This window comes from Nelumbo nucifera, chromosome 1, assembly GCF_055504915.1.
Source record: "Nelumbo nucifera cultivar China Antique chromosome 1, China Antique-T2T, whole genome shotgun sequence".
In the NCBI taxonomy this organism is placed as follows: Eukaryota; Viridiplantae; Streptophyta; class Magnoliopsida; order Proteales; family Nelumbonaceae; genus Nelumbo; species Nelumbo nucifera.
Genome location: NC_142649.1, coordinates 141,894,760 through 141,908,351, shown reverse-complemented (window position 1 = coordinate 141,908,351; position 13,592 = coordinate 141,894,760). Strand labels below are relative to the sequence as shown.

The following is a 13,592-nucleotide window of genomic DNA, read 5'->3' as shown; positions in this document are numbered from 1 at the left end:
CCGTGTGGATGAAGAAATTCATACACGACTTGGGAGCGATTCCATCCAGCACATCACCCATCCCGTTGTTGTGTGACAACAATGGAGCGATCGCCTAGGCTAAAGAGCCTCGGGCCCACTCGAAGTCAAAGCACATCGAGAGGAAGTACCATGTACTGCGGGAGATCGTTGGTAGAGGGGACGTCCTAATTCAAAAGGTAGCATCAGCGGATAATGTGGCAGACCCATTGACCAAGCCACTGACACAGAAGGTGTTTGAGAAACACGTGGAAAGTATGGGACTCCGGCTTGTACCAGATTGGACCTAAGTGCAAGTGGGAGCTGTTAGACAGTTTTGTATGCCCTTAGCTTCAATCATTTTGATGTACTTTTGTTATTTAGTGGAAATAAATAAAGTGCATGTTTGATTCATGTTGTTTGGTTTAATTCTGTGTAAAACCCTAAAACTGGACATTTGTAGAGACTCATGTTAGTTTTAAATGTTCACAGCCGTTGGATAAGTCTGGGGAGATTTATCCTGCCAAGGCTGATACTGGTGTGCCACCAAGTGTTGGGATGGCCTGTCTCAGCCATCAGGGTAAGACCCGAGGCACATACAGCATGGGATTACTTGAATCCTTGAACCGGACCAGATTTCCAGTCTTGCCCTGGACCTTGGAGATAGATGGGCAAAACTGGAAAGTTACACCTGACCCCTAGACTCGATTATGACACTTCACTAGGTGCTGGATCCGGCTGCCTTTGATATGCCAATCAGTGAGATCCTTAGTGGGGATCAAAACCTGGGTATGTTGGGGCAGTTTGAGAATTCATCTGAGTGGGTGGTCATAGTGACAGAATCGGCCACTTTGTCGGACAAAGGGTAATGATCGGGAATGCACTCTCTCTGATGGAAACCAAACTGCCGGCAGTTGATTTCAATCGTTGGAATTTTGTTTTTGCAAAATTAATATATTTACATATATATGTACGGTTTCAAAATGTTTGCAAATGGTTTTAATTCCCGGGATCCATGTGAGAGGAGAGTGCGGCACTGTTCCTTGCAGCCGGGGGAGAGGTCCTCTCTTGTCGGGCAGTGCTTGATCATTAGGGGCTGAGAGGTTAAGTGTAAGACCATTTAGGATAATACCTGATGGGCTAATCTTGCACCTGCCCACAGTCCCTGGGTTTTTATAAGATGGCTTGGCCCAGGGACCACTTAATGTAAGTGTTGGGCCCATAGGGTTCATACGATGGACTCAAGGGGTTCATTGAGATTTTCAGTGAATTTGGCTGGGCCTTGTATTAAAGGCTGGGCCGAACCCATGTGGCTGGTGTGTAGATCAATGCTTGGGTCCCACGCCATACAAAGAAGCCCAACTGGGCAGCAGATTGGAAACTAATTAAACACTGAATACTTAATGGGCCAAAAGCCCATTTCGAAGTGGGCTGATATGATCACCCATCAATGGGGCGAATTTGAGATTGAAGTTAGCAAAAAGGATTGGGCTCTTAGCCTTATCCACTCTTAGAGACCAAATTCAAATCAGATTTGAATCTGGTAACCTCCTGATAAGATCAGGAGTAAGCTAACTCCATCTGGGAAAGGGATTAAGATTATCCCCTATCCAAATACTGATTTGGATTGGGATAACTCCTAATTAGGAGATTTCTTAATCAAGAAGAAAAGGGAGGAGATTTTCGAATGAACCAAGACAGGGAAATCAGATTTCGATCCAAGAGGTTCTGGTAAGCAAGAAAGGTTCCTGCGAATTGAGATTAGATCTCATTCTCTCCAGAAAAGAAAACAGTTCAGCCTTTTCGTTTCTGGAAATCTCCTCCTGCCGCCGCCATCTGCATTGTTGCAAGATTTGATCTTTGCAGAAAAGAAAGTCAAGAAACCAGTTCTTGACATCAGTCTTGCAAGAAAGACTGAAAGAATTCAGTGTTTAGTACATCCAGGGGGTTCTTGTGAAGGATCCAGTGTGTAGGACGCACCCTGCTGGTTCTGTTCCATCCACAGCTGTGTCATCTTCAGCAGGGACAGATCTTGGAGCATTCTTTGGGCGTGAACACCAACTTTGGGAGATACTGCTTCTCCGGATCAGGTATAATCCTCCCATTTATCTTTTGGTACAGATCTGGTTTGATTAGGGTTCAAGTAGATCCTTGAATATTGTATTCTAAATTCAGGGAATATGATTCCCAGTTGGGAGAAGGTAGGAAATTTTTGAAATTCGCCCCACCCATTCCGCAACCTTTATGGCGTCCATTAGATGGATCCTACCATTCTTTCAGTGGTATCAGAGCCACAGGTTCGAATCTTGAACCAAAAGAAAATCAGATCTGACCCTGCGCAGATGGATAGAAGGTGTTCTTTCAAGATTTGCGCAGATTGTTTTCTTTTTTTTCAAGAAACTATTTCTTGTTAAGGGCGATTGATCTGAAATTAATTTCTATTAAATCCAAAATTTATTTGGAATTGTTCTTTATTTATTTTGATTTAATGGACCGTTCAAACCTGGAGATCGCAGTGCAGTTTTAGCGCAGATGGTCTGCGCACCCTTTTTCTTTTCTATTTATTTATTTCATTCAATTCGGTCTGTAAATAATTTTTTTTATTTTTAGACTGAATGTATAGGATTTGATCAAGAATGTAATTAATAGAAATAGGATTTCTGTTATTTTTCTTGATTAAAGAAGATGGAAGAAGATGGCGGCGCTGGAGATTTGCAGATGGAGAAATCGTTTTCTGCGATTTGCAGTTTATGAAACTGCAACCCTTGTGATTAACCTCTGTTTTGCAGGTGGTGCGAACAGTCCATAATTGTTTTGTGTTTGCTAGAAATCAAAACTATTAATTTCAGATCATTCAATAATTAATTCTTGAATTGAAAATCAGTTTTGGACCATTTCGGACTAGATTGGACCAAAACTGTTTGGACCGAATCTGGGTTTCGAAAGGGGCTGTTCTCAGTCCAATTGTCTCACACTTTTGTTCCAAATCTGATGTTCAATTACAGGGATTAATTCGGCCCACCTGTAAAGCCCAGTTTTAAAGGGTTAAAACTGCAAAAGCCCATTATTGTGAGATAAGCTGTATGGGCCGAACTGCTATCTGCGATTCAGCCCATACACCTAGTGGACATTAATCGTTAATGACTTGGTTTTTAAATGGGCCGTTGAATGGGCTTTACAGCAATTAATTGATTGGATCAATTCCTCCTTTACATGTGATGTTTGGATGTTTGATGTGCTGCGACCATGGGCCATAAGTACTTGGCCCGTGATGACTCGTTAGTGGCTCTTGCGCACACCATGGCTGAATGCACATCATTGCCATGGTGTCCCTGAAGGTCATTGGATGACCCCCCTCTTTGCCTGGTGGGCCCCACAACCCTGAAAAGGGATGCGTACGGAACCCCTAGCCGATTAAGGCCCACCAGAAATCTGACTTTATTAAAGTCAGTGGGAGCCACTTTGGTTTGACCTAAATTAGAACTAGGCCGTGATTTTGTTCCCTCCAGCAAATATGAATGCAAGTGATAGGGAGATCCATATGATGGACTCTCTAAAGGCCTTCCGTCATTAGCACAATGATGGGTCCATCAGTAATGAGGAAACGCACCATAAAATTGGGCTATCCATTAGCTGTTGGATCTGCTAGAGTGTTTCATAAGATGATAGGGGCGTCATAGACCGATGTGGGAGGGGCTTCACCAGAAAATGGGAACTCTCTCACGGTACCTTGGCGTAACCTGAATATGATGGGTGTGCACTCACTGACAGAAGGGTTTACCTGAAAACGGCTCTGAACCTTGTCTGACAGAGGCCAAAGGGAAACTCATTTGATGAGTGGATATGATCCGTCACAGAAAGGTGGTGGGGTTATGCAGCTGAAACAGTTGGCTTCACGCACCCCATGTGACTTCCCACATTTCCAGAGACATTTCGTCGTCTCCGTCACTGAGATAGGAGGGAAATCTCAGAGATGAACAAATGGGAATGGAACATAGATTAAAAGCCATATCTATGTAGGTAAACATGAATCAAACTAAGGTTGTGGACTAATGATTTTGCTGTTTTATCAGAAATGGCAAACGGTCAATTTGCAAAGCTTCTAGACGATAACAAGCTTAAGGGCCCAAACTATGCCGACTGGTACAGAAATCTTATGCTGGTCCTAACTTCTGAAAAGTTAGACAAGGTAGTGAAAAATCCTACCCCGGAACGTCCGGGTGATAGGGCTTCTGAGGCCCGTAGGAGGGACTACCAAGATTGGGAGGATAAGAACTCCCTAGCCCGCTGCTTTGTCATTGCCTCATTAGACAACTCAATACAGAGGCAGTTCGATCAGATCGAACTTGCCAAGGACATATTGGACAGTATAAGGACAATGTATGAGGAGCAGAACCGTTCTACTCGACAGAAGGTCCTGAAATTGTTCATGACCGCGCAGATGACCAAAGGGCAGAAAGTTCATGACCATTGTCTTCGGATGATGGGATACATCAACGAACTTGAAGCTCTTGGATCCGGGCTTGATCTTGGCACGCAAGTGGATGCCATCCTAAATTCTTTGCCCTCTTCCTTCAATGCGTTCACTATGAACTACAATATGAATAAGCTGAATGTCAGCGTCCAGGAACTCAGCAATATGTTGCAGAGGGCCGAGGATTTACTCAAGAAGGATGAGCCTGTGGTTATGCTTGCTGAAGCTAACAAATCGGGCAAGAGAAAGAGAAAGGCAAAGAAGCCTCAGAAGAAGACTACCAAACCCAAGAAGCAGAAGAAGAACAAGGCATCTGATGTCTGTCACTTTTGTAAGCAGACCGGCCACTGGAAGAGGAACTGTCCTACCTACCTGGAATCTAAGAAAGGTAATATCGAAACTTGTGTCATAGAAACTAATATGTTAGTTAATTCTGTGTCCTGGTGTGTTGACTCCGGGGCTTCAACTCATGCGTGTAACTCACTGCAGGGGTTCAAAGTTAGCAGAAGGTTGAGTGAAGGTGAAGTGACACTGTTCTTGGGAACAACTGCAAGTGTTGCAGCTGCGGCAATAGGAACCGTAGAATTAGTTTTTAAAGAAGGAGTCATTGTACTTAAAGATTGTCTTTATGTACAGAACTTGAGAAGGAATTTAATTTCTGTTTCAAAATTGTGTGCTGATGGATATACTGTTTACTTTAGTAATATGATTACTGTTAAACGGAATAATAAATTCATCGCATGCGGGGAGCTAGAGAACGGTCTCTATGTTCTGCATCCTTCTTTGGAAACTAACTTAACCGAAACTACGTCGGTCGAAAATCCCAAGAAAAGGACTCGTGATACAGTAAATCTCACATGCCTCTGGCATTACCGACTTGGCCACATCGGTGTCGACCGAATCACAAGACTGGTAAAGGATGGTCCTTTGGATTTTCTAACCGTAGAAAATCTTCCCACTTGTGAACCTTGCCTCCAAGGTAAGATGACTAAGCGGCCATTTGACGGTAAGCCTGAAAGATGTGCAGGCACACTTGACCTAATACATACTAATGTATGTGGTCCCCTGAGTGTTAGGACACGGAATCAACACGTGTACTTCATCACCTTTACTGATGATTTTTCACGATATGGTTATGTGTACCTAATGAGACATAAGTCTGAATCATTTGAAAAGTTCAAAGAGTTCAGACAGGAAGTCGAGAAACAGTTAGGGAGAGAAATTAAGGCCCTTCGATCAGATCGAGGTGGCGAGTATCTCTCTGACGAATTCAGGGACTACTTAAAGGCCAATGGGATAGTGTCACAACTAGCTCCTCCTACTACACCTCAACTCAACGGTGTTTCAGAGAGGAGAAATAGGACCTTATTAGACATGGTCCGGTCACTTCTCGTACGCTCAGAATTACCCACATCCTTTTGGGGATACGCATTAGAGATCTGATCTGAAATATCTTTGGACTGAGTTTTGTTCTGTAAAACTGCTAACATCAGATCTGAATTGCAGCAATTAACAATACCAAACATTGCAGACCCGATTTTCAGGTCTTAGCAAGTGTTTGATATGCATAAGCTATACAGGTTTGGTTTTCAATTGTAGAGCTTAAAATCCTTAAACCAAGCCTAACTCAGGACTGGTTTTAGTTTATTTCAGGTCCTCTTAATATATTTTTCAGATCAGATCTGATATCAGCCCTAAAGCATCATAGATTTGATTCCAACCTTAATGGATGTATATTGCAGTGTATACCAATGAGTGTGTATGAGATATACAGCTCAGATTTGAATTATTATTTGTTAATTTCTCTGGACTAACAATACCAAAGATTTTCAGATCTGAACTCAACTAAATTGGATCTGAATTCAGATGTTGTAATCGATGGATGTAGACAAAGGAACCTTGAATAAGATGTTGGTTTAAATCTGCTTTTACTATAATCGGCTTCATTTATTCATGATAGGATGTAGGTTTTTGTATTCCAATAATTCACTTTACATTTTCAGTTGTGATAGGATTGGTTATTTATTTTCTTTTGTGAATATTGCCCTTTTTATTGCTTTGACCTTAACAGTTTATGACAAGCAGACCTAAACTGGAAGAGATCCTTTACGACCCGGAGATTGAATGGACTCTCCATGTCCGTTTGAGAGCTGCTAGGCAAGTCAGACAAGAAGCACAAGAAGCTCGAGAAGCTCAAGAAATGGTTGAGCAGAGGACAATGATGGACTATGCCAAACCCACTCTCACTAGAGCTGCCTCCAGCATTATCAGGCCCAATATTGCTGCTAACAACTTTGAGATCAAACCTGCCATCATACAAATGATTCAAAACACGATGCAATTCTGTGGATTGGCCCACGAAGATCCCAATGCACACATTTCTAACTTTTTAGAAATTTGTGATACCTTCAAACACAATGGGGTAAGTGATGATGCCATTAGGTTGAGGTTATTCCCATTTTCTTTGAAGGATAAAGCCAAAGCATGGCTGAATTCATTACCGGCAGGATCAATAGCTACGTGGGATGAAATGGCCAGCCGTTTTCTCTCTAAATATTTTCCCCCTTCTAAAACTGCTAAAATGAGGAATGACATCACTACTTTTTTCCAGCAAGAGGGGGAATCTTTATATGAGTCATGGGAATGATACAAGGAGCTATTAAGGAGAGTTCCTCACCATGGCCTCCCCATTTGGCTGCAAGTGCAGACTTTCTATAATGGTCTTACTGACTCAAATAAGACCATATTAGATGTTGCAGCCGGAGAGTCCATAAATAATAAAACTCCTGAGGTTGCTCATGCACTTATTGAGGAAATGGCAGCCAACAACTATCAATGGCATTCTGAAAGAACTCAAACTAGGAAGCAGCAAGGCTTGCATAATGTTGATACTTATACGGCACTATCTACACAAATAGGAGCACTCGGTAAGAAAATAGATGAAATGCAGATAGCTACCATGCATGTGCAGCCTCTTAATTGTGAATTGTGTGGGGGAGGCCACATCAGTACTGACTGCCAAGTTGGCAATCAGTTCAGGCCATCTACTGAACAAGTTGACTATGTCAGAAATTCGTCAAGACAGCAAGGTTACCAGAGTCACCATACTTTTCATCCAAGATGGAGGGGACATTCAAACCAGTCCTGGCCAAATCAGCATACTTCCAAGCCGTTCCACTAGACTTATCATCAGCCTAAACCAAAGTCCAATTTGGAGGAACTGATGACAAAATTTATAGCAGGTGCAGAAACCAGGTTCCAGAACCAGGAAGCCTCAATCAAAAACCTGGAAAACCAAGTGGGGCAATTGGCACAATTAATCTCTTCCAGACTGCCGGGAACTCTTCCAAGCAACACTGAAGTGAATCCACGAGAGCAGGTGCAAGCTATTACCTTAAGGAGTGGAAAAGAGTTGCCCGAGGTAGAAAAGAAGAATTGGGTTGAACCCAAGGCAGAAACAAGCCTTGGGACCGGACAACAGAAGACGGAACAACCAGAAGCACAACAAGGGATGCACCAGCAGCCACAAGTTCCATTCCCTAACAGGCTGAAGCAACAGAAATTGGAGAAGGAATTTGGTAAGTTTCTTGAAATATTTAAAAGTTTACATATTAATATTCCTTTTGCTGATGCTTTAGCCCAGATGCCACACTATGCAAGGTTTTTGAAGGAATTATTGGCAAACAAAGGGAAACTGGGAGATGTGGCTACAGTTGCTTTAAATGAGGAATGTTCTGCTATCCTTCTGAACAAGCTGCCTCAGAAACTCAAAGATCCAGGGAGTTTCACTATTCCTTGTACCATTGGCAATTTAAAAATTGAAAAAGCTTTATGTGACCTGGGAGCTAGCATCAATTTAATGCCATATTCTATCTTCATGAAACTGGGGTTGAATGAACCCCAACCCACTAGAGTGGCATTACAATTGGCTGATAGATCCATTAGACATCCTAGGGGGATCATAGAAGATGTGTCAGCTAAAGTTGACAAATTCATTTTTCCGGTTGAGTTCATTGTGTTAGACATGCAAGAAGATGTGGAGGTCCCGCTTATCCTAGGGAGACCTTTCCTAGCTACCGGGAAAGCAATGATTGATGTCCAACAAGGACAACTCAGCCTTAGGATACAAGATGAGGAGATAATTTTTAAAATGTCTGATGCTATGAAACATGCACCCTCTAGTGACGATTCTTGTTTTATGATTGATGCCATTGAGTTGACAATTGATGAATGCTTCTAGGTTAGTAGAATAACTGATCCTCTTGAACTCTGCCTCCAGCAGGGAGAACTTCAAGAAGGAGAAAATGAAGAAATAAACCTCATGATATCATACCTGAATGATAAGCCTCAATTCATGGGAAGGGGTTTCTTAAATTAGAGAACTTAGGAAAATTTCCTGGACCATCAGGTAAGCCATCACCCCAAGAACCCCCCACCCTTGAACTGAAGCAATTACCATCCCATTTAGAGTATGCTTTCCTTGAGGAACCATCAGATCTCCCCGTGATAATTTCCATAGCACTGAATCCCTTACAAAGAGAAAAATTATTAAGAGTGCTGCGGGAACACAAAAATGCTATAGCTTGGAAGGTAAAAGATATCAAAGGCATTAATCCATCAATCTGCACTCACAGAATTTTGATGGAAGAGGACAGCAAGCCTTCCGTTCAGCCCCAAAGGCGCCTGAACCCCAACATGAAAGAAGTGGTAAAGGCTGAAATAATTAAGTTGTTAGATGCTGGGATCATTTATCCTATTTCTGATAGTTCTTGGGTAAGCCCTGTGCAAGTTGTGCCCAAGAAAGGGGGTATGACTGTTGTTCCAAATGAGAAAAATGAACTCATCCCTACTAAAACCGTCACCGGATGGCGTGTGTGTATTGACTATAGAAAATTAAATGAAGCCACCCGGAAGGACCATTTCCCTCTCCCATTTATGGACCAAATGTTGGAGAGGCTAGCCGGGCATGAGTATTATTGTTTCTTGGATGGATATTCAGGGTATAACCAGACACCAATTGCACCAGAAGATCAAGAAAAGACCACTTTTACTTGCCCATATGGAACCTTTGCATACCGAAGGATGCCCTTTGGGTTATGCAATGCCCCAGCAACCTTTCAGCGATGTATGATGTCTATATTTTCTGATATGGTTGAAAAATTTATTGAGATCTTTATGGATGATTTTTCAGTTTTTGGCTCTTTGTTTGATGCATGTTTGAATAATCTGGAACAGGTGCTTACTAGATGCAAAGAAACACATCTTGTGTTGAATTGGGAGAAATGTCATTTTATGGTGCAAGAAGGCATAGTGCTTGGACACAAGATCTCTTAAAGAGGTATAGAAGTCGACAAGGCCAAGGTGGAGGCAATTGAAAAATTGCCACCCCCAACATCTGTTCGCTCTTTGAGAAGTTTCTTAGGACATGTCGGATTCTATAGGAGGTTTATTAAGGATTTCTGAAAAATTGCCAAGCCATTATCTACCTTGCTTTAGAAAGAAGTGACTTTTGAATTTTCAACTGAATGCCTTCATGCTTTCAACATCTTGAAAGACAAATTGATCCATGCACCTATCATGGTAGCACTAGATTGGACTCTCCCATTTGAATTAATGTGTGATGCAAGTGATTCTGCTATAGGAGCTGTTTTAGGACAAAGAATGAACAAACATTTTCAGCCAATTTACTATGCTAGTAGAACCTTGACTGGACCCCAACTCAATTACACCACCACAGAAAAGGAGCTGCTAGCAGTAATATTTGCACTTGACAAGTTTCGTTCATATCTGATATTATCCAAGGTTGTTGTCTACACAGATCACTCGGCATTAAGGCACTTGCTTACCAAGCAAAACTCAAAACCAAGACTGATCAGGTGGATCCTTTTATTGCAAGAGTTTGACATTGAGATTAGAGACATAAAGGGTGTTGCAAACCTGGCTGCTGACCATCTCTCCCAGTTGGACAAGGTAAGCTCAAAAGAGGAGATAACCAACAACATTTGAGAAGAATTTCCGGATGAGCAGCTGTACTCAATACAAAAATACTCATATCCATGGTATGCTGATTTTGCTAATTATCTAGCTGTGCAAGTCCTTCCTCCTAACCTTTCATATCAACAGAAAAAGAAATTCCTTTCTGATGTAAAATACTATCTGTGGGAGGAACCCTTTTTGTATAAATTGTGTGCAGATCAGATCATAAGGAGATGTGTCCTCGTGGAGGAGATGGAGTCGGTACTCCAATTTTGAAATGATAAAGAAGCAGGAGGTCATTTTGGAGCTAGTCGCACTGCAGCCAAGGTTTTGCAATCAGGTTTTTATTGGCCCACACTTTTCAAAGATGCCCATAGGTATGTGTCCACATGTGACAAATGCCAAAGATTGGGAAACATTTCCCGACGGAATGAAATGCCCCTTTCCAATATTTTGATATGTGAAATCTTTCATGTTTGGGGTATAGATTTCAAGGGACCTTTCCTGAATTCTTTTGGGAATAAGTACATCCTTGTTGCAGTTGACTATGTATCCAAATGGGTAGAAGCCATGGCTTTACCCACAAATGACTCAAGAAGGGTGGTACACTTCCTAAAGAAGCTACTCTCCCGATTTGGCACTCCGCGAGCTATAATCAGTGATAGGGGAACTCACTTCTGCAATAGCCAATTTGAGAGGTTAATGCAGAAATATGGAATTACACATAAATTAGCTACCCCTTATCACCCTCAAACTAGTGGCTAAGTGGAGTTGGCTAACAGGGAACTCAAAAGAATTCTAGAAAAGACCGTAGCATCTGCCGGAAAAGATTGGTCCATTAAATTAGATGATGCATTATGGGCATACAGAACTGCATTTAAGACACCCATTGGCATGTCCCCCTACAGATTGGTCTTTGGTAAAGCATGCCATTTACCAGTTGAATTAGAACACAAGGCCTATTGGGCTCTTAAATTCTTAAATTCTGACATTCAGGCCATAGGGGCTAAAAGGCGGTTGCAATTGAATGAATTGGATGAATTCAGACTTGCCGCCTATGAGAATGCCAAAGTTTATAAAGAAAGAATCAAAAACTAGCATGATAAGAACTTGCTGAGACGGGACTTTTATGTAGGCCAACATGTATTGTTATATAATTCCCATCTCCGCTTGTTTCCAGGTAAGCTGAGATCCAGGTGGTCTGGACCCTTTACCATTTCACAGGTTTTTCCCCATCGGGCTATAGAACTCACCCACCCGGTTCAGGGCACGTTTAAAGTAAATGGTCAGTGCCTGAAACCATATTTAATGGGCGGTACTGTACCCCTTCCATCCACTGTTTATTTTGATAACCAATAATCTTTTATGCTTGCTCATGAACAGGTTAAGCCATCTTTTTGTCATTTATCTTTTTAGAATATTAGTTAGTAAAATAAAGATCTTTTTCTCAAAATTCCAATTCTTTAAGGACTCAGTTCATCCTTTTCTTTTCTTCAGTTTGCTCTAGCAAGTGTGATTCCCTAACACTACGGACATTGAGGACAATGTTCATCTTAAGTGTGGGGGAGTGAGCCTGAGGCTAGGGTATGGGGGCTGAAACCATGCACCTCATTCACCCCAACACACATATGCAGGCAATGACATAACCAAAAAAGACTGGAACTCCTCAAGTTCATTACTATTTATTTGATGATTTTTAAGAAGGAATTCAATAAGTTGAGGGAGACTGATGTACTTGTTAAGTTTTTATTCTTGTGAATAACCCAGTTTGATATATGCATGAGAGAAGGGGCGCTGAATATGCCTTTCAGCATGACTAGCCCTAACTACCTTCATGTGTATGGAAGCCCTTGATTTCATTGTTAATGGTCAAGAAAGCTAGTGCACATCTGAAGTGCTGATTCTTGAGGTTCAATAATTGCAAAGAAGGACAAAAGACCAAATTGACTCCGCTATTTTGAGCTGAATAGTAAAACTAGCAGCTCAAAACATGAGTCCTATTTACCTACCTCAAGCAAGTGACTAGAGTGAGATGGAGCATAGGATGCACTCACAGCAAAAAAAAAAAAAAAAAAAAAAAGAAGAGAAAAAGAGAGAGAAAAGTGTGTGAGATGGAGCATAAAATGCACTCACACCGAAAAAAAAAATAGAAGAAAAGGGTGAGATGGAGCATAAGATGCACTCACCCCTAGAATTAAGAAATTGTGGTGATAGCTGAGGTTCAAAGGGGCACTCTAAAGTTGAACTCTCATTAAGATTTAGTTATAGATGTGAAACTTAGTGAAATTTGATTATTAACCTTGACAATTAAGGAGCTGATTTATATATGAATTAGGAGTGAAGGCTAGACTATGATGAAATTCATATTCTCCTTTCCTTGGATCTTATACATATCTTAAATGGTAATTTACAAGAATAAGAGTTGAGCACTTACAAAAGTTCCCCGACTACTCAATGCATTTCTCTTAAAAAGTTCACCAGGTAAATGGTGAGAACAGAAGGGGGGAATGTTCAGTTTATGGCTGATGTCTTTGCTTGAGGACAAGCAAAAGCTTAAGTGTGGGGGTATTTGATGAACCTACAATTTATCTATAATTTTTGAGGACTTTAGCATCGATTTTTATGCCGGTTTTATTAATTTTTGCCTTAATTTAGCTTAATGCTAAGAATAAGTTTCAGGGGTAATTAATCCAAGAAAATGAAGGAAAAGGCAAGAAAAGAATGTTCAAAAAGGCCAAATTCAGCCCAGCCCGGTTGTGGAAGCAAGAGAGGGCACTTCGGCCCAAGAAGAGCAAGTGGATTCCTTGAGAAAACCCAAGAAAAGAAAGCCTAGCTAAGAGTAGAATTCGGCCCAGCAAGGAAGGCCCATTCTCAGCCCAAAAGAGCAGCTCAATGTATAGCTATCATGTGCTAAGAGAGAGCCTAAGTGTAGCCCAAGTAGCAGCCCTTAGGAGGCTTTCAAGAGAGCTCTAGAAAGTTCAAGAAAGGGGTGTAATACACCCCATTCTAGAGGCTTCAAGAAGGGGCAAGAGCCCGCTTGAAAAACTATATAAGGAGGCCTCTAGGAGGGGGGAGAGGTGTTCAATTGCTTGAGAGGAAGGCTCTCCCACTCTTAGAGGTTCGGCCACCTTGAGAGAAGAGAAGA

At 41.6% G+C, this 13,592-nt stretch overlaps 1 protein-coding gene and 1 non-coding gene across 3 annotated transcripts in view; one reads left to right on the top strand and one right to left on the bottom strand.

Moving 5' to 3' along the window:
* Positions 1–10,411, top strand: part of LOC148803919 (uncharacterized) — a 30,959-nt gene extending 20,548 nt beyond the window's left edge. The window contains exons 1-2 of one of the 2 annotated variants that reach the window (XR_016080293.1): positions 5,947–9,809; positions 10,290–10,411. Coding sequence is in view for 1 of the 2 variants with exons in the window: in XM_088894511.1 (XP_088750637.1) it covers positions 7,695–8,711 (1,017 nt within the window). In the remaining variant the exon portion in view is untranslated. Of the gene's footprint in view, positions 1–5,946; positions 9,974–10,289 lie in introns of those variants that run through there. The other variant, XM_088894511.1, reaches the window with a different exon arrangement.
* LOC148803920 (small nucleolar RNA R71) lies at positions 7,050–7,156 on the bottom strand. Its single transcript, XR_016081622.1, has one exon. It is a non-coding gene; the product is annotated as a small nucleolar RNA R71 (small nucleolar RNA).
* Positions 10,412–13,592: the final 3,181 nt, after the last annotated feature.